General features: G+C 41.8%; 1 protein-coding gene across 1 annotated transcript in view; it reads left to right on the forward strand.

The window, feature by feature from the left end:
• Positions 1-838: 838 nt before the first annotated feature.
• The window catches only part of NUP153 (nucleoporin 153), a 46,741-nt gene continuing 26,256 nt past the window's right edge, over positions 839-21,323 (forward strand). The window contains exons 1-5 of the mRNA XM_050892735.1: positions 839-937; positions 16,633-16,849; positions 19,078-19,326; positions 20,602-20,741; positions 20,824-20,952. Coding sequence (XP_050748692.1) covers positions 839-937; positions 16,633-16,849; positions 19,078-19,326; positions 20,602-20,741; positions 20,824-20,952 — 834 coding nt within the window. The remainder of the gene's footprint in view (positions 938-16,632; positions 16,850-19,077; positions 19,327-20,601; positions 20,742-20,823; positions 20,953-21,323) is intronic.

The following is a 21,323-nucleotide window of genomic DNA, read 5'->3' on the forward strand; positions in this document are numbered from 1 at the left end:
CCCGGCGCGACCCTCCGGCCGCCGGCGCGCCCTAACCCCGTCACAAACCTCCGCTCCCAGCCTTTGAGCGCGCCCTGAGCCGCGCTCGTTTGCGGCCCGGGGGTGGACTTTTTTTCCCACTTCCCTTTGCGCGTCCCGGCAGCCCAGCGAGGGCTTTTCCCGCGCAGCCGGCCCGGCCCGGCCCTGCCCTGCCCTGCCCTGCCCTGCCCGCGGGGAGACGGGGACACAGCCGCGTTGCGGCCCGGCCCCTCCCGCTTCCCTCGGGCGGGCGGTGCCCAGGCGCGCGAGGTCTGCCGGGCGGTCCCGCTCTTGTGACGCAGCCCGCGCGGCTTAGTGACGCGCGGCCGCCCGGGCGGGCGCTGTGTGGTTGGTCGGCCGGAGGGGGGGAGGGGTGCAGCGGCTCGGCCGCGAGCGAGCGAGCGGGCGGGCGGGCAGCGCGGGGCCGGCCGGCGCCGGAGAGCGCGAGCGAGGAGCGGGCGAAGGGCGTGCGCGTGAGCGCAGAGGGACGTGAGGGGGAGCGCGTGCGCCCGCGCGCGCCCGTGAGAGAGCACGAGCGAGCGCGCGGGGGGTGGCGCGGCGGGGAGGGGCAGGCCGCGGAGCCCCCGCGCCAGGCCGCGCGGCGCGTGGCGGACGGGAGCGGCGGCGAGGCCGAGCCGGGGCAGGCCGGGCGCACCCCTGTGGAGACGGTGACAGTGCAGCGCGGGGAGCGCGGCCGGGCCGCAGCGGAGGAGCGCGGCCGCACGAGGCGGCCGGCGGCGGGGGCCGGGCCCGGCGCGCGCGCGGCGGGGCCGGAGCAGCGGTGGGGGGGAAGGGGGCAGCAGAGGGGCCGGATCCCATCATGGCCTCGGGCGGCGGCGGCGGGGTCGGCGGCGGCAAGATCCGGACCCGGCGGTACCACCTGGGCGCCGCGAAGCCTCCCTATGCGAGGAGCAAGCAGGTGAGGCGCGGCGGCGGCGGGCGGCTGCGGGTCACCCCGAGCGGGCGGGAGGGCCCTTGCCCTGTGTCCCCTCCTCTCCCCCGGCGCCCCCTCAGCGGCGGGAGGCGGACCGGCGCTGCGGAGCCGCCTCTTTCCTTCCCCCCCCCCCCCCACGTGCGAGGCTTTGGGCCGGGGTTTCCCGGGGGGGCGGGGGGGGAAGGGTTTCCCGCCGGGGCCGTGGGGATTGTGGGATTTCCGGGCGCTCGCCCCACTCCCGCTCCGCCGGCAGCCCCGGCCCTCGGGGGGATCCTCGCCTCCCTTTTGTCTCCCGCCGGGCCGGGGGAGATGCCCCCGCTCGGCTGGGAAGGGGTAGGTGCTCCTTGCCCCGCTGTGCACCTCGCGGCCCCGCGGCTGGGGTGGGCTGGCTCCCCCTCCGCGGGGTGGTCGTTTTGTCTCCGGGCTGTCCGATGCCTTAACGACCGCGGGGCGAGCACCAGAAAGAATAAACTGTGCTTGCTGTCTGCATGCACCCGTCTCAGAGTGAGCCCCCCTGGTTAAATTGATGCTGGGTTACCAACTGTAGTTACTCTTCAGATTTAAGTGTATCGCTTTTAATTTTTGCTTTTCTTCACAAGTTTCAAATTGCAAATGAGTTTGTGAGGGTGCTGTGCAGTTTGGCATCTTTGGTTTTTTGTAGGATGCTGCGTGCAGCAGCAGGTCTGCATCTGGTAGTTTCTTCAGTCTCTTGCCTGTGCCTAAATGTGCTGATGCAGTGCAAGTGAAATGTAATTCATAAGGCATTTGTTCTCCTTTGTATTGTAGGACAGAGTAGACGGATAACAAAAAACAGTTTGTAAATTGCGACACAAAAATCCCACGCCATTTAGAGTGGCTGGAGCGGGGAGAAGCAGAGATCCCTCCCAATTGCTGTTTGCCAAGAAATTTCAAGATGCCCAGAGACAGTGCTCTGGAGATGCCTTCCACGTGTATTTATGAACCTGAAGTTGACTGTTCAGCCAAAACCTTTACATTATTAAATCGGTAACATAATCTAGGGGATTGAATATTATATGCAAAATTGAGGCAGTGTTATGCACGAGTTGTTACTCAATCAGTTTTTATTATTTGGGAAGTACTGTACTTAGTCTTTTATATAGCATACTGATCAGCAGTGTTGTCCTTGTAAAGCTAGCATGGTGACGCTTCATACAAAGGATCACTGCATTTACAGAGCAAATGTTGAAAGCTCTTATGTGAACGATAGAATAATGTTGAAATTGCCATATCTTGCGTGTGTTGATACTATGTAGATAACTGATAAACCTTACACATGAGTTTAAAATAATTGACATAGATGGTTTTCTGACTCTTCTATTGTCTGTTATCTCTCTGCGTTTTCCAGTAGGTTTATTTAAACAATGTGCCAAAGCAAACTGTGCTTGGGGATATCTGTGGGATTCTGCCCAGAGAATGGATGCTGCAAATCGAATACGTAGATCAAATTAACAGTAATATATTGGGGAAGAAATTGTAATGATTAAGTAAATAGGCAAACTGATAGATGTCAGACATATGCATTTGTTATAATGGATAGCTTTTTAACCCTATGCAGCTTGCTAAATTGCATTACATAAAAAAGATGAGCTCTGGGTAGATAGCTAACTTAAATTGGAATTAATTGACAAGTGTTCCTATTTTCAATATAATGTTCACTCTGTAGAAGTATTCTGTGGTTCAGTGTTGACTGTCTGTCAGTAATGAGTTTAGGAAGACATGAAAGTGCTCAGTGCAATCTTGACATGAGGTTATACCTCTGATTCTGATCCCCCTCTCCCCTAACTTAGCAGTAAGTAGGTTCATAGAAATACTTTAATAGAACTGTTCTAGGTGCTTGCGGTCAAAACTGCGGTCCTGAAAACCCTCAGTCTCTTATCAAGCTCCGAAGGTGCCTAAGCACTGTACGCAGTATAGCTAATAGCTTTAAAGTTCCCAGGATATCTGATTTTTTTTTTTCAACTTGTATGAGAGATGATTAGCATGATGCCTGGCTTATGGTCTGCTTTCTGGATGTTGTTATTTTGCCATAGTCTCCTGGGGAGTTCAGCCAGGTGAGAATTCTCTGATCATGCCCAACATGTGCTGCAGAGTCAGTCTTCTGACAGTTGGAAGAGGAGGTGCTGCTGCTTTTTAATGACTGTTAGCTAAAGCATTTGTTCAGAATGTGGTAGACCCTGCTTCAGATTTCCTTTTTTGCCTGGAGGGATCAACCTACATCTTCCACTTTCTGGGCGAATATCCCAGTCGCTAAGCTGTGTGTTGTCTTCAGTTCTCCTGGCTGAAGCTGTGTTACTATCCAGAAAAAGAATGCTTGATTCACTGAGCCAGACAGAGGATGTATAAGAAGATGTTGCCCTCCAAGACTGGAGACATGCAGGCTCTGATCCTTGATTTCGGAAGTTATTTGTTTTGTGTTCGATGTTCCTTGGAGCAAACATGCAAAGCCTAATATTTCCTGCCCTTTTCTACCCCAGTGCCTGATCATTAAACTTTAGAGTCATGCTTCATTATGTTTGTGTGTGTATTTTTTTTTAAATCTAGAGTCTTTTTTTAAACCAGCCTCAAATAGGAGAGGTGAACAGACACTGCCTGGAAGAGAAGACTCTGACTTGCAGCTTGCACATTCTCCTGGAAGATGGAAGTTATGGGTACAGATTCCCCCACTAGTGAAAGAACTAAACCATAGTATTTTTTTTCCCTTCTGAGCTACCATCCTGCCTTATTAAAAGTGCACTGTCAGCAGCTATATTATGAAACAAACCAACAAACAAAAAGTAGCAGTACTGCTAAGTAAAGATGGTATAGATTCACCCACCGTGAAGGTTTGCGGGGTGGGAATTGCATCTCAGAAAGAAAAGAGCCTTTTTGTATCTCTGTGTTGGGCGTTCTAGGAGTAGAATTGAGGCGTCCCTCCCCATTGACTGTGCTTTCCTAGTGGCTAAATGTTGACAGCTCCACGCTGAATGCGTTGACTTTAGATTACGCCGTGCTTAGCATGTTTACTCAGCCATGTCACACCGAAATATCCAGCATGTACTGTGTAAGGAGCTTAGGCACTTGGGTTAAAATTATGGCTTCTTTGAGAGCTAAGCACATGCAAGCGAGGGAGCTGTGGTGTCCAACATCTGGGTTTCATCTTCCGGATGTGGCCCCAGTGCGCCTAAATGCTGGTTTGTCCTAGTCATTTAGGTGGACTGATGATTGGAATTACTAGTGTGGATGTGTTAATGGGATGAGTGTTTACATTATTGACTTATTAAACAGCTTCTAGTATAGTATCTGTATGTTCCTATTGTTAATTTTATGTTTAGTTTTGCGCTTTTATGTGCGTGTGTGCGCACTGGTTTAGCCTGGAATAGTGCCATTCTCATCCAGATAACATACAGATTTCAAAGATTCTAAATATGGCTTATAGAAGAAGAGACTAAAATAACTTTTTTGGTTATTTTTTTATTTGATAATTAACCATTCAAATGAAAGTGTCAGAGAACTTTGACTCTCCTGGACTTTTAAACTCATACAAGTAGATATAAGCATGAGAAAAACAATTATCTGAAAAGTCTTTATAACCTTGCCATAAACCTGTATATTTATGTTAAGCTTCAGCTTAGAGCTGTTTGATATTAGAGATAATATTTGTAGATTGAAAATTCTGCTGGGGAGCGATACATTTTTGGTTTTTCTTACATGTGTACATGCCAATGCATATATATAATGTAGCTGTGCTACACTGATATACAAGAAAGCAGTCCAAAGATGTTTTCCTTTATGAAGCCGGCATAAGTTTCTGCATGTTTGTAGTTTGTCTTGTGCTGATGTAGTTAGGATATTAGCTGAAAGAAGGGACCGGGAGGCCACTGAAAGGCACATTCACTGGTCCTGGTCATGAAAGCCCGTCTGGATTGGTGAGTTTCACAAAGTCACTTGAGACATCGTGTAAGATTCTTCCCAGAGAGAATAGCTACAGGATCGGGAACTATGTGCAGCAATGCCTAAATCATTACAATATCACCCGCTACTGTCTTGAAGGTAGGCCAATTGTAAACTGTTGTTTGATGTATGCATGGGATTTTCTTGGTGGGTAGTGACTGCAGGCAGTGGGCAGAAGGAGTCTTATAAACCACCAGGTTTATTTTGGGAGGAAATTTTGAAACTCTCATGCTAAAGAGTTCCTAGAGTATCGTATTGAGTAATGTAAACTAGGTAATGTTTCATAAACCTGAAGCAGGAAAATATTAATTAAAAAAGTCTTTATTAAGAATGTCTATAGGGACCTACACAAGTATAATTGTATTGGTTTAACTCCTATCAATAGGATTGCGCCTTGAAGCATGCCTAGGTGGTTGTATTTATATTTGTATGCATCTCTCTGCTTGTTTTGGTTTAGTAGTAGGCTAGCACATTGAGCTAAAATGAATAGATTTGAAGAAATGTTTAATGTGTATTTAAAGATTTGTTTTAAAAGAATGAGCTAGTGGTTAGCATCAGAGGTTTTGTCTCTGTCCCAGCAATATCAAATTGTATTAGCAAAACAGATGTTTAAATGTGGTACTTGGCTTTCTACTGCTACCGTAAACAAAAATGTGTCCTAGTTGGGAAGAACTTTTTAAACTGAGATATTGACAGTTTTCTCTCATTTAGGCTAACAGTACTGTCAGTGGTACAACAAATTGTAGACGATGATTGCTATAGCATTTTATTAATATTTTGGGTTTTGTCTTTCAAAGTGTTGTCATGACAGCCTTAGAGAAAAACAGTATTAGTGAGTGGTATCTTAGGAGAAGAAAAAAGCAGATGAAATAATTGACTGTGTTAGCTGGGACACTGCAGATTGCCTTTGGTTGCTGGCAGCACATCACTTCCTCTGAGTTATTTATTCCTCCAGTCAGTAATTAGAACCGGTTCTTGCTCCCCTGCTGTGGAGGAACTGAGCTGCTGCTGATTCTAAGGACTGCGAGAGGACAGAGTTCAAAATCTCTTTTGCTTGCCTGAAAAAGTTTGAGCAGAGCTATTTCAGATCCGTGCAGATGTGGGCTACCATAGTATCGTGTAACAAATTCATAACACAGTGGGATGACTGGCTCAGTGGACATGGGGCGAGCGGTGGATGTTGTTTACCTGGACTTTAGCAAGGCCCTCAGCATGGTCTCTTACGTTATCCCTGTAGTCCAACTGGTGAAATACGGACTTGTCAGGTGGACTGTAAAGTGATTGGAAAATTAGTGGGACCGTTGGCCTCAAAGGGTTGTGATCAGCAGGACAAAGTTCCAGTGGCAGCCGATTGCTAATAGATTCTCTCAGGGGCTAATATTGGGGCTGATATTGTTCTATGTCTTTATTAACAACCTGGGATGAAGGAATGGCTTGCATCCTCAACAGGTTCCCAGATGATACCAAACCTGGGGGAACATCAGCCCTATGGTACGATGAAGGATAGGGCTGCCGTTGAGGGATCTAGACAGAAATGGGCTGCCAGGAACCTCATGAGGTTTGATAAAGGCAAATGCTAAGTCCTTCGTCTGGGACAAAACAACCCCACCTAGCTGCTGGACAGCAAGTTGAACCTGAGTCAGCAGCATGCCCTTGAGGTGAAGAAGGCCAACTGCATACTGGGCGGTATTAGTAAGAATGTGGGAAGGATGTTGAGGGAGGTGTTTTTTGCCCTCTCTTCAGCACTTCTAGGACTGCCTCTGGAGTGTTGTGTCCAATTTTGGCCCCTCCAGTACAAAAAAAGATGTTGACATACTGGAGTGAGTCTAGTTGAGGGCCACCAAAATGACTGGGGGGCCGAGGCACATGGCTGAGAGAGCTGGGTGTGTTCAGCTTAAGAAGAGCAAATAGCTAGTGAGAGTATAGGGAAGGCGTAGCAAGCCTCTTCTAGGAGGTTCATAGCAATAGGAAAAGAGACAATGGACTCAAGTTGCAAAAATGGAAATTCTGATTTCATATTAGGAAAAAGCTTTTAACTGTGAGGATAGCCAACATGTTGGAAGAACTCCAGGTCTCCAGATTGGTCTCCATCCCTGGAGGTGCTCAAAACCCAGGTGGACGCAGCCGTGGGCGACCTGCTGTTCTTGGCTATTCTCTGAGCAGGAGGTTGGAGGAGGTGACCTCTGGGGTGCCATGCAGCCTCTGTGTGTGTGTGGTTCTGTCAGTGCTGCTGTTGGACCACAGAGCATGCACAGACATGTGGTTTCAGCATAAATGTCAATGTTCCTCTATGTTGGTAATCCTTTTGTTGGTCCATCCTCTAATTCTGTCTTCAGGGCTGTGCTGCTTTTTGAGGGAAGAAATAATGCCTCCATGTCACTGTTGCATTTTATCTAGAGTAAATTGCAAGGTTGTCCTCAAGAAGAGAATAGCTAAGAGGCTTTTCTCTAGGGTTGCTGTTTTCCAGACCTTTTTTTTTAAATGTCTTCTGGTTTTTTAGTGGTAGGTCATGTGATATGCTTTTCCATTTTTCTGCTGTTAAATTGCAAAAACTCTGGGTTTTTTGCTTTTTAATGTTCTGTGTAATCAACAGTATGTATTGTGTAGCTTTTATACATCTATGGTATGTTGAATAGTGGTATTTATACAGTCATGAGAGAAGGGGGAGGAGAGGTTCCTCAGTATACGTTTCTTGGTATGTACTACTAAGACAATATAATGAAAACTCCTCTGTGCTTTTTGTAACATACAGTATAAGTCCTCAATGCTGAAGAATATTAAGTGCCCACAATATTTTTCTAATGAAGAATTCTAGCCATTAGGCAGAACTTTTTATTACCTATTAGGGTATTAAATTACTTATCTATGCAGTTTCATGAACAACTGCCCTACATTTGGACATATTTCTTGTTTTCCCTTGTACAGATCTCTTATGCCAGGTATATTCCCTTCTTGCCACTACATTTTTTGTTTTGCTTTGCTTTGCTTTGCTTTGTTTTGTTGTGTTATGTTTTTATTTATAGTGCTGCTTAAAAGTCTTGACTTGCTTTGCCCTTATGCCTAAATGCTACAGGTCTTATCTACCTGTTACAACTGTCTAATTGAAGGTACAATTTAAATGCACCTTTTAAGCCAAAGAGATGTTAATTTTGCTAACAGTTGAGCCACTTGAAGGTAGTGTTATTCGCAGCTATTTGTCACCACCTCTGGTGGGAGATTGTTAACCCCCCAACCTTGTTGGTGGAAGGGACAGCATAAGTACTCTCTAAACCCCTTTAAGCCAAGTCAGTTGGACCATCTTAAAATTGAGTGAAGGCAAGTATGAACTAACTTGTTTGACTTTGCCTGAAGCATAAGTAGTTTTGCAACTTGCTGATACAGTATTTGTCATTGTGGTATTCTAGATTACTGTATAAAAATACTTATTAATTAAAAGATCTCTTAACTATGAGATTTGCTTTTCTTTGTTTTTGTTGGAGAGTTTAGAAATACATTCCCCTTCTTTTGACAAGAAAAGACTTTAAATGTTTTTTCTCCCCTTTGTCTAGGAAATGCGACAGCACTAAAGCTTTCATATTAGGGCAGCAGTACTAATATTTCCAAGGGGGGAGTTTCGTTTGAGTTTCTATAACTCATCTTGTAATTGCACATTGTGTTTAATTACAGTGCCTTTGTGTGTGTTTGGCTTGGTTGTGACCACCATGTTTTTTAAAGTAAGCATAAGTTCATCTTTACATTCACCTTCACTGGGAAAAAATGTGTATGCTAGCACACGGACACCAACATGCACTGAAGTCCTACAGCTACAGTTTTAGCACACATGCTAGCTTTGCGAATACTTGTGCCAGTAGAAAATTTTCTTTCTCCTTGCTGAGGTTGTTTATTATTGTCTCCATAGCTCTGCTCTTGGAAGGAGTTGTGTGAGAGTGTCCTGGAGAGGTGGCCGACTTTGCTTTTAGTTACGGTTGTATTTTGAATCAAACTCCTTTGAAGCAGGTGAGTCTCACGACTCCTTGCCCTATTGGAGCTCAAGGTCCAGTGACCTACAAGACTAAAGTAAACCATGCAAAGAGTTAAACTGTTCATGTGGCGTTTTCTTTGAGAGTGGATTACAGGTCTACTGAGGCAGTGAAATATTTACAATAACAAAATACTAAATTGGCGAGGAAAAACTATACCAGTATGCACAAGCTGGTAATATAGGTGCATTTGTAGTTTAAATCATCCTGAGCTAAGCAGACGTAAACAAGGTTTAAACTGGTTTAAATGTAGCTGTATTAGGGAATTACTGTGGTGCAACTAGATGCATGTTAAATTTAGCTATAACGGTGCACCTGTTCTAATGTCAGCCTTTAGTATTTGTTATTAAACTTACAGAGTTGTAGAATATATACAGATTTGTAGATGCCATTACCTTCAATCACTAAAAAAATAATCTCTATGTGCAATGGCAATTTTTCGTGTTACTGGTAAGAGAACAGTGTTTGGAGATATTGGTTATATGTTTTTGAGATGCTCTTGGTTCTGTCAGTTGAGCTGTGATGAAAAAATATGGCCAGAAAGACACTGCTGCCCCTTATGACTGAAGATTACTGCCCTGCAGCAGAGGTGAGCCTACCTTGGCTTTACAATTTCAGAATATTACTGTAAAATGTCAAAGAATATAACAGTAGCCTCCACCACTGCAGCTAAAGCAGCTGTGCCCGAGGGTCAGTGTCTTAGTTTCTGCTAGGCACCAATTCTTACATTTTTAAATCTAATCAGGAAGTGTATGCAGCAGGGTTAAATGTGTCCTATTTAAAGTAATTGCAGGTTCTGCTGGTTTAGATGAATTGTGAGGTTTAACTTTTATATGCCAGACAGTGTCTATGTATGATATTTAAAAAGTAGGAAGGCTTTAAGTGTTGCTAAAATACCAGATTATCACAGAGAATAAAGGTGATTCTTTGGTTACTTCATTTTAACTTAGGTGTTCAGGACTGTGAATAAGGTAACATATTGAATGTGCAACAGGATTGATGTATTACATTTTTCAAAACCACTAGCATATTGTATTGTCAGCTCAGTTTGTAGATCAGCATGGATAGAAAAGATATTTCAGAGGGAGCATGAGAGTACTTTGCTATCTTTTGCTAACACTGCATTTCATTTAGAAATTTAATTCCAGTCATCTTGTTTGAAGATTGTGGTTTACTTTGGAGTGCCACTCCAAAGTGTCAAGAATGAAATTCTGTAGCAGTAAGTACTTAATTTTGTGAAATATGCTTCAAGTTATCTATAAAGCCTTGTCTGCGCTAGGGGGATGGACATCAGCAAGCTGTGAGTTGCCCTTGAATGGCATTTAGCCATTGTTTGAGGAGTTGTTGCAGAATTTGGCCTGCCCTTGCTTATGTTTTACATACATAATGTGTCCTCACAGCTACGTGCCATAGATTAGCCTGGGATACCACGTTTGTTTGTGAGTGCTTTTAGGCAAAGTGGCACTGAAAATGTTTAATTCTTTGCTGGGAGTCTAGTATATTATAGGAGGTAGCAAATTTGTAGTATGGAGTATGATACATTGAAAGCCTTTGTATGCATAAACTTCTTATTTGCCATAAAAGCAGAGAAGAGGAAGAGTTTGCCATTTCTATTATCAGTTATGTTTGGTGATGTTGAAATAATGTAATGAATTCGGTCTTACTGTATAGAGAATACCTAAAAATAAGACAATTTTATGCCTAAACTGTGTATTTAAATCCTAAATATAAAATGCATGTTATCATACTTTGCTAAATCTGATAACTTGTAATAATGGCCTTGTAAAGACCATCTGGTGCTATAGGAAATGTATTTCTTGATCATTCTAGTTTTGAAAACTTTAAACTTCTTGTCCATGTGGTTATGTCAGAGTTTATTATCTTGATGCCATGGTTTTTCAGCTATTGTTGTACTTGTTAAGTAAAAATAATTAGTTTAGACTATAGGGTTACCTTATAGGAAAAGAAAAATAGTCTGAGCAGCATTTCAATTAATGTAATTCTACATACTGTCTATGAAACTTAGCTGCAGGCACACTGCATAAGCACAGCAGTCTTTCAATAAAAAAATATTAACTGTACTTAGAGTCCCTTCTTAGATTAAGAAAGAACTCCTTTAAAACTGCTTGTTAAGTTGTAAGCGAAAGTAGTCTCCTTAATCTTACATTTTTTGGTTTTGATGCTGATAGATTTCTGTCTCGAAGTGTAACACTGAACGTATGCTCAGTAATTTACAGCACCCATCCCTGATCACTGCTAAGGATTAAGTAGAGCCTAATGTAGCGCTTCCTACAAGGAAGGAAGAAAGGTGCCTTGTACTTCGTGCTCTCTTTTGTAATGTTGTCACTGTGTCAACTAAAGGTGTGGACAAAACTTGAGATAAAACCGTTCAGCATCACAAGGATTTAGCCTAGTGGGGTAGACACTGATTTATCTGTCAGAGCATACGCTGGCGTTTTGCGCTCAGATGGAAGTGATAATGATGGGTACAGATGTGCAAGCAGTGCCAAAATGTAAAACAGCACCTGAATTTCTCCGGGATGTTTCTTCTAAAGGTAACTAGACTAAGGAAAAAAAGGCTCACTTCAAGGAATAAGAAGGAAATACACTGGCATCTGGTATCATAATCCCTTCTTCATGATTTTTAGAAATAAATCTGAACTAGTCCACTTGCCTTAAATAAAGTTGTTGTTTTTCAAATGTTACATAATTAATGGCATTCCTGTAACATATTGTTCATATTAAGTCATAAGTTTTATTGTCTTTTTTCTAAATGAAACATCAAACTCTGCTGTCGTACATCCAAATTGAAACCACTCCCTTAATAGCAAAAGCAGAGTTAGTCTAAGCCAGTTTAAGTCTGCTGCTGCAAGAGACAATCATGTTATGTTTCCATTTCTATTCCTGCTTTTGCATCAGCACCCGTGCAGCCACATGGTGAGCTGGACCAGCGACCTGATGCCCCTGAGGGGTAGTCCTCACCGTCACAGTCTATAGACGAATTTTTGGCTGGATCTATTTGATAGAGCCCTGATACAGTTTGTCACTCAGCCACATATATGTGCTAGCGGCAGCACAAGGGAAGGGTGAGTTCAAGAGGAGAAAGGGACAGTCTCTTTAATGGCAGTACAGACACAAGATGCTTAAAAGAAGGGGGAAGTTTTGTTTCTTTTTCCTCTCGACCTGGCCGCCTGATCTTGCTCTCTCTCTTGGGCCAGTTCTGGTGCACTGAGCCAACTGAACTCATTAGACCAGCAGAGAAACATGTACTTTTTGCCAGATTAATGAATTCAGCTAGTATGGAGAGTAGCCTGCTATGCGCCAGAGCTGGCATGAGGTAACTGTGGGGGATGGAGAGAGCACGAAAATTCCTTTTTGGTGGTTGGAAGTGTTTAGATTGATCTGCTCGCTCTCAGTGAACTTCACTGTTAGGTGCAGGTTTTCTTTTTGAGGACTTACTGATTCATATGTTTTAATAACTTGAACTTTGAAATGGGAAGCAAAGAAGTTTCTGAGAGGCCTGGAGGTAAAAACTTGATGCTCTTCAGAGGTGTGCATACAGGGAAGTGGAAATTAGCTCTTTTATCTGGTTGTGTATTTTGCATCTCTGACAAATTCATATTAGTGTATGACCTTGATATAATTTATATATCTTTTTTTTTAGTACGTCCTGTGTTGTATAGTGGGATTTACTTAAGCCTTTCAAACTGAAATGAACTCAATTACAAAATTGATGTTTTCCAGTAATGCATTATGGCTGAGTACTCTTGCCAGCACTTTTCCTCCCCTATGCTATGTGAAAGACCCTTACGAGCTGGGAAAACTGTCCTATTCTGTAAATATTTTTAGCCAAGAAATAGCCTGCTTTTAAGTTCAGAAGTCGAACTGTGTATTGATTTTTCTTTCTTTATATAAATCCTTTGAAGAAATGGTATTTTAAAGTAGTAAATTATGACACCTGTTTGTTTACTGGTTAGTATTTCTACCTACATATCTTTTGCTTAGAGTTGCATCTCAAGGCAATATGCCTTGAGTAACTGTAACTGTAGTTACTGCTGCTGTGGTGTTTGTATACATAGACTTAGATATATTTAGCAGAGCTGCAGACACTTAGGATGATGCACAGAATTTGAAAAACTGTTGTAAATATCTATTCCTAAGCTACTGGATCTTTTAAGTGGATTTTTTTTTGTTGTTTTATTCTGCTTTCCTGCTGATATTTTGGGATGAGAATAGAGTATGAGTGCATTTAAGATGAGCAGACAACTGTTGGTACTGACAGCAGCTCTCAGACTGCTGAAATCAGTCAGTTAAGGACTAAAACGCATTCACCGACTAAAACACTGCTACGCGCAGTTGGGATTGCCCTGTGGCATCTTCTGACCTTTCACGATATTAAGTTTGGTGCCTCTGTGGCCTGTAGAAGTGAGGAGTTATGAGCATTAAAGCTGCATGCCAGCGCCGCTTCCTCCGCTCCCAACCTGGGGTTGGGAACTAGAAGAGTTTTTGTGCAGTAGAGTGTTCGGTGTAGCTGTAGTGGATGAATGTGTTCAGGAAGGGACTGGTACATAATTGTGGCATGAGGAGATTGGAATCTGAGCGATCCGCTCGGATTTTGCTGGAGGAATAAGCCTGTTAGAGTTGTCTTGTGCCGTGTCTTCTGTATCTCACCTCTGAAGATCTGTTTGCATCAGTGAGGTGCGTGGTATCCTTGTCAGCCTCCTAGAAGGGTTAACGGTGCCTGTGTGGGGCGATGGTAGTGCCAGGGAACCTGGGATGGACGAAGTACAGAGCTGGTGGCACAGGGGCAGTAGAGGGAGACTGCTCTGCTGCTGATAGGGTAGGCTTGTGCTGTATGTGCAGCGAGAGGGAAAGGGTGTTCAAACACATGTGCTGAGGTTGAAGAATAAGAAAACTAAAAGTTAGGGTAAAATTAAAATGCCAGCTTTAAAGACAGTGTAAGGCGTGACACTTTGCTGAAATGTCCTGGCAAGAATATGGAGTGTGCATGTTTAAAAGTGTAGTTGGTCGGTGGTACCTTAATTGCCTGACTTGGACAGGAATCCAGCCATGGTGCTTTATTGATCGGCTTTCAGCTGTGATGGGCAGGTAGGAGATGCCATAAGGAAATTTTCATTTTCTTGAATTTTTTTGTGTGTGTGTGAATGGGCATACCTGACGTGTGTGGCTTACTTTTAGGGGGCAGGTGGGGTTTTTTTAGCAAGATCTGTGTTTGATGATGGCTCATTCATAATGCCTGCATACTTCTTTCACGGTGCCTTTAATCAATATTTTCATTCTGCAGACAGAAAATGGAGGTGGCTTTCCATGTATTTTGCTTTTCCTTGCTTTGTCACTAAGCCAGCAGTATTCTGGAGCATAAAACTATGCTTCTTGTCTTCCACTGTGCCTAAACCAGATGGAGCAGGCTATTAGTTCTTGCTACAGTATGGCTGCGCTGAGAGAGTTCCAGCTCCTGGGTTGGTTTGGGAAGTTACCCTGTGTTACCCAGCTTAGTCTTAAAGCGCTGATGATGTGGAGAATGCTAGCAAGGCTGCCATATGCAAGAAAGGATCAAACCAGTCTGGTTTTACATATAAATGGTAAAATGTCATCTTGGTTAATTGTTAGTCTAGCTAGATTCTCCAGTTACTCATTTGGATTACTAATGATCGGGTGTTCACTCTTCTGGATGCCTACGACTTCTTCCATCTTGAGTCTCAGGTAGCTTTCAGCCCTGGGAGGATTTCTTCAGCAAGAGAATCATACAGGCCTATTTTATGGCCAATAATATCTATTATCTGATGGAGAAACTCTAGCAATACTGAATGCAGTAGTGCTTAGCTTTTTGGAAAGAGCATTGCCTTGAATGCAGTTTGTGTCCTGACCGTTTGCTCATTTTGGCAAATTTTAACTCCTGTGAGTTCCCGATATGCTTTTATTCATAGCAGCAAAATATTTACCCCAAAAAAGGGAGACAGTGTGTCACAGGGAAAGGTGGAAATGAGGGGCTGGGGATAGAGTAGGGACTGCCTCTGGTGGTACAATGCACTGAACTGTTTGTGAACTCTGGTATTACATGCAGTTAGTAGTTTTTGTTGGAAAGCTGAGGCTTAGTATTTATGTAGAATAGCAGCAACATCCTGAGCATGGCATACTTGTGTGCATCTTAGTGTGGTAATTGTGATGGATGTGTTTATTACGCTGTATTCTGTCTGGTTTAAACTGTCCCTGGATATTTATTCTGTCTTTGTGCAAGTACAAGATTAAATTACAGATCATTATGAAAAATGTCAAATTGTAAATTAAGACAACTTTCTGTGAAAAGGCTTTTTGTTTTCTACCTTCCCTTCCTCCTCTTTCCCCACCCCCCTCTTAATTCCAGATTCAAGGGCGTCTAATTTGTTTATAACTCCTGTAAGTTGGTGTTTGCATTATTGTGTATGAAAGATTTGAATAAGTGATATGGGCTTCTTTTTTTTGTGTGCTAAATTTTTTCAGAAAGTTGAATACAGCGGAGTTCTTGTTTCAGAATTGTTTACTAAACTGTAACTGTTACATGTTCAAAGAATATTTTCAATTTTCTACCCCTGAATAATAATTTTGACTAGAAAATTTTGTTGCCTAAACCCCGGAAGAATATCAAAGTACCTTGCCAGAGCCTTTGGTACAGGTGTTAGCAACTGACAATGGAGTTCAACAAAAATCTGGTTTAACTCTTGTTACTTTTCAGTTTCCAAAGTGTTGAAATTGCTGAGTTAGCTTTCACGTTTGCTTGCGGCTTGCAGAGTTTAGCAGCTAGTTCTGTGGCTGCAGTCAGTGTAAGAGGGAGGGAGCTTCAAGCTGCAAGTGATCTGCTGCGCCGGGTTGAGATTTGACAGGAAGGTGTGTTGAAATTTTGAGGGCATGATGGGGAACAAGTCACTGCCTAAAACAAAATGGTAAATAAATATTTTGTAAATGTAGAATGTAAGCATTGCAAATAATTGGTAAATGTCAAAATGGAAATGGCTTTTATGTATTTGGTAATTGCAGAATATTAAGGTTTGGAGATCCAAAACTTTAACATACCATGAAATGAAATTTGATCACAATGGATCTGTTTAACAGTCCTGTGGCGAGGCATCTGTTATTCAACTATAGCTGTTTCTTCCAGGATTTCTTTCAGTACACCCTGACTGTTCAGAGCATGACATGTTTTTTTGATACATGTTGTTACTGAAGTTCAGCATTAGAAAAATTAGAAATATTTAAGTTCACTGATTTTAGCAGCTATTATGGTCGTTACTATCACTGTAGATAATTGCTGAGCTTCTGTTTTTGATGGTTTTTCAAGTGAAGGTGTTAAGAGGAGGAGTCCTCAAAAAAAGTACATACATCAGGAGTTATTTAGAAATAGAATTTCCTGATGACCTTGTGACTTGACAAGCCTCTGGTGAACTTTGGCTGAAATTTCAGAATTTTGAACATTGCCAAGGTCACTGGGAAGTGCAGAAACTGATACGTTAGTAGTAAATCAGTATTAGGTGAATTTTTGTCATGCATGTCCCAGAAGTATAGAGATCCTATGTCAAGGATCAACCCCCTCTATCTTATTCTTGTCCTGAATATTTGCTATCTAATGTCTGTCTTCAAGGTCTGTGCAAAGTTGCATCCCAGCGTATGCTGTTGACTGTGTTTCTGTAATTAACAAGTGTTTTTTCTTTCAAGCAGGGAATCATTAGCAGAGTGACAGAATCAGTGAAAAACATTGTACCGGGATGGTTACAGAAGTATTTCAATAAAAGTGAAGATGAATGTGTAGATACAAATGAATCTACGAACCAGGAAGAGAATCCAGTAAACTATCACCATGATTATGCAAATGAAGATACCATAGTGATTGATGGGAGAGTCACGCCTGAATCAGCAAGAATTAATTTAGAAGGTATGTGAAAAATCATTTAGTATTCTGGCCATCTGTGTTTATTCACAGATTTCTAGTTTTGAATCTAAATTTCTAAGGGAAGCTGGAAGGAACACTTTGACAGAATTAAAAAAAAAAAACAAAAAACAAAACAACAAAAAACCCAACAAAAAACCTCCACACAAAACAAAACCCAAAAAAAACAAACAAAAAAACCCTAACAACTGTTTGTGAAACTGTCTTAGCTTTAAACTGTAAACATAATTGCGAAACAGACTGGAGGTTGTGTCACAGCTCTTGGAAGTCATCAGTTAACTTCAGGTAGTCAATTAGCCAGGTGCAAAATATTGATAATATTCATTTGCAAGTGTGCTGGGTTACATTGTCTTTTTAAAAGGTCTGGAATGAAAGTTTATCTAATTGCCTAAGGTAATAAAAACATTAATTTGTTTTGTTGTCCTCAAAACAAAAGACCAGATGCTAGAATGCCAGAGGAAAATTCCTTCTCATGTCCTGATTTTTTTTTTTTTCCTTTGACTTCAATTTAGTAAAGTTCCTTGTTAGTTTAATGGAGAACCGAGGAACTTGGTTTTTGAAATATTTGATAACATTAAGGTGTGTGCATGGCTAGCATGGGGTCTTTGAAAACCTGTTTGGACCCTTGGCAAAGAAGTTTGCAACCTCTTACTTGACCGTATAAAAGATTAATCTGTGTTTTATATCTATGCCTCTCACTGTTTATGTAGTTCTCCTCTGTAAATTTGCTTATGCTCTCATTTGAGTTTCTCTTAAATTAGCACTTTTGTGGAACTTAATTTTTAATAAGGAGAGAAGTTTTGTCTGAGCACACGTACATAACCATCTGTGTGGAAAGGCAGTTGCTTCTGATGTTGGCAGAATGAAAAATAATGAGGAAATACCTTTGACACCAATGTCATCTAATTGTAAATAAGGAGCTTTATTGCTTTCTGTGTAGCTGTAGCTTGAGAGTAAGTTTGGATAAAGGAATAGAGAAGGTCTTCATGAATGAGGAACACGTGTTGGCTTTCCTGAAGAACTGTGTGAAAGGACCTTTCAGTAAGAACAGCTGCACAGCAAACTTTCTAGCTCCAAGAAATCAGGAGCAGATGGACACCCTAGAACCTTTAGTAGCTTGTGTTGCAGTCTGTGGATGTTGTAGACCAGTCTTTCTTGCTATAGTTAATAATAAGATTTTATTATTATTGTTGCTATTATAATTTTAGAAAGCCTGCTTCTTCAGCTCTGAGGTACCGATGTGCTAGAGCCTGTATTCCTTTGCTTGGCCAGCCCTCAGCCTGATAACACTTTCTTTATCTCAAACAAGACAGTCCTAAAAATCTACTAGTGCTTTGGAGAAATAATTACTAGTACTGTGGTGGTTATGAAGATTGAACTAGCTAGTTTAAGCTTCAGTGCAAATACCAAGAGGATAGTGACTCAAAATCATGTTCATACCCAGAATTCCCAGGAGAGACTGTGGACTTACGTGGATATCAGGCAAGATATCCATTAATAACTGTTCCATTGATGTGGCAAGTTGGAGCTGTGAGACCACCTCTTGCAGGATACTGGCAGTGTTTACAGACCCTTTGGTTCACGATGAAGAAATGCCCATCTTGCAACTGAGGCTACGATGCTTACTTGTCCTTTGTGCCAAAATCTCAAAAGTTAATGGATAGGAGATAATGTTTTGCCTGTAGCATGACCTGATATGGTAGAATTGGGGGGTGGGGGGGACGACGACAACACCAAAACAAACAAAACCCCCAAAAATCTCTGCAAATACACATTTTCATGTTATGTATGCAGATTAACATCTTCTTTGTTACAAGATTATATAAACTGCAGAGTTGTCTGTAACCTGCCACGTAATCTCAAATTTTGGAAAGCTTATTGCAATCTTTATCTGCAGAAGAAGGAATTTATATATGTTTGATTTAGTGAACGACCCAGTGTTAGAGCACTTGAGCACGGGGTCAGAATTTGATGATGTAAAACCTCATCGTTAACTACTTCTTAATGCGACATTAATACTTAGTATTGCAAGCAGTGTTGCTGTTGTAATCAGACAGTTAGATGAAACCCTATCTGGGTGAGGAAGAAGTTAAATTCGGCTTCTCTATTTTTGTGCTTAGAACTTGGCAATAGCATGACCGTTGATAGAAAACAGGTTTTGGCTTCTGTGAGCTTGCCCATAGGAAGCTAATTGTCTCCCTCTTCTTGTTTAGAACCAACCACGAGTAGATCTGCATTGAATTTCTCAGATGTGTTAACAAGGCCCTCTCTTCATCGGAGCCATTTGAACTGTACCATGTTGGATTCCACAGTACCACATTGTCAGCCCTCTACATCTTCTTCACTTGGCATTGGCAGTCCTGGACTATCTCTTGTAAAAGAAATAAAAGATTCTACCTCTCAGCATGATGATGATAACATCTCAACAACCAGTGGCTTCTCCTCTAGAGCATCTGATAAAGGTAACTTTCATGTTCTCTAATTGATTTTTTGGTAACATGAAGTACTTTGCATTCTTTTATTTACTAAGGTGATGTGGAATATTAAGTAGGTGAATGTCAGCTTTGGATGTTAGAACTAAATTTAATTTTTAGTATTTTAGAAGTATGTAATCCTGTCACCTTTTTAATATAACCGTGCTTTGGAATACATTTATGAGACCCTGATGTTACAAAGAGTCAGTGCTGATAAACACACTTTTAGCTAGGTTATCTGTAAATCTTGAACTGGTGTAGTAGGAACTGAAGATGGCTTGCTGTAGCTTGACAGCTAGGTTGATTGCTTAGAAGGAAGAGTGACTCAGAGTATCTAACTGACAGCTGGTTAAATGTGAATAAATACAGGTGACAAATAGAAACACAAGATGTTTTCCTGTGTTTTCACCAGGAGTCAATAAAGGAACTATTCTGACTGAACAAGTTTTGGGCTGCTTTTTTGGCCTTTCTTGGTAGAAGGCATCACTTGTCAATACTGCCATGTCTTTTGCTGAATTCAGTAAGGAATGTACACCATTTTAAAGTAAAAAAAATAAACATTGTATTGATGTAGATGGGGACCTAGGTGATCTCACTGAGAAAGGGCAAACAGCAGGTTTGCAGCTTTTTCTAGTCCCCCATATAAACGAGCATTGGGGCACGCTCAGCAAGTTCTCTGGAGAACATATTTTTTACAATTCAGAGTAGATGTTGCCAGGGTTTAGCAATATAACCTGAGTTTACTAAGAGCTTTCTGGTGTGTCTCCGTAAAACATACGTGGAAAATAGGTCGTTGACTCTGTTAGTTCAGCCTTTGGGGAATTTTTCACGTTTAAAACCTGTGCAATTCTGACCTATGCTGGCCTCCAACATAGGAAAAACTTTGTGTCATTATAGATGCACCAGTGTTTATGCAGTTCCCTTTTATTTTACCATAAAAGAAGAAAAAATAAAATTGCTCTGCATTGGAAGCATATTAGTAACTTGTTGTGCATGCTTTTGAAAGATTACTGAAAGGTAACATATTTGCAGTTCTGTGAACAGATTTCAAGTTCAGAGTTGATACTTGGTTTTCATACCATATGTGAAATTGATCTGTTTGAAGAACTCTGAAGAGTGCTGGAGAAATGAGTGTTAGGGTACTTTTTCATTCTGTAAGACTTACTTTTCTGTATTAAAGAACTCTGGAGTTACTGTGATCTTTAATATTGAAGTTCTCTATGTACACAAGGCATTTACATATAGCATGTGTCATTTTGGCAGATATCACAGTTTCAAAAAATACATCAGCACCACTGCTCTGGTCCTCAGAGGCTGAAAGATCTCATTCCCTCTCGCAGCATCCTGCAGCTAGCTCTAAAAAACCTGCATTCAATTTATCTGCTTTTGGATCTCCCTCTCCTGTAAGTACTGCACGGTATTAATTTTAATCAATTTAAAAGTGTAGCCATTTTACTAACCACTTGTCATAATGCTTTTCTGTAGTCACTTGGAAACACTTCTGTCTTTAAGACAAGCCAGCTTGGGGATTCTCCATTTTACCCTGGAAAGACCACTTATGGTGGTGCAGCTGCAGCAGCAAGGGAGACAAAAGCGCGAATTGCTCCTTATCAGGTATGAGAATAGTAGTGCGGTGTAAGGGAAAATGTAATTGAAATACAGAAGGGGTAGCACTGCCAAAAGAGCTGTGAGCAGGGACCTGAAAATGTGGCAACAGTTCCTATTTTGCCTTCTCAGCCTACAAGAGTAGAAAAGAAAAATTTCTGTTTAAATTCTTTTTTAACAGTTTACCTAGAAATACTTGTCGTAATGCACAAGAATGACAGTAGCATCTTGGGTTCTGGCCAGTTGTTTGTAGCTGAGAGTTCCTCTATTAAGTCTTTAAAAAAAATTCCATTTTCTGCCATTGTCTGCCTCTGACTGTATTATGTTAAAATAACATGTAAATAAAAACAATGATGGCATAACTTTGAGAACTTGTGTTT

The sequence above is a fragment of the Gymnogyps californianus genome, chromosome 2 (assembly GCF_018139145.2).
Source record: "Gymnogyps californianus isolate 813 chromosome 2, ASM1813914v2, whole genome shotgun sequence".
Lineage (NCBI taxonomy): Eukaryota > Metazoa > Chordata > Aves > Accipitriformes > Cathartidae > Gymnogyps > Gymnogyps californianus.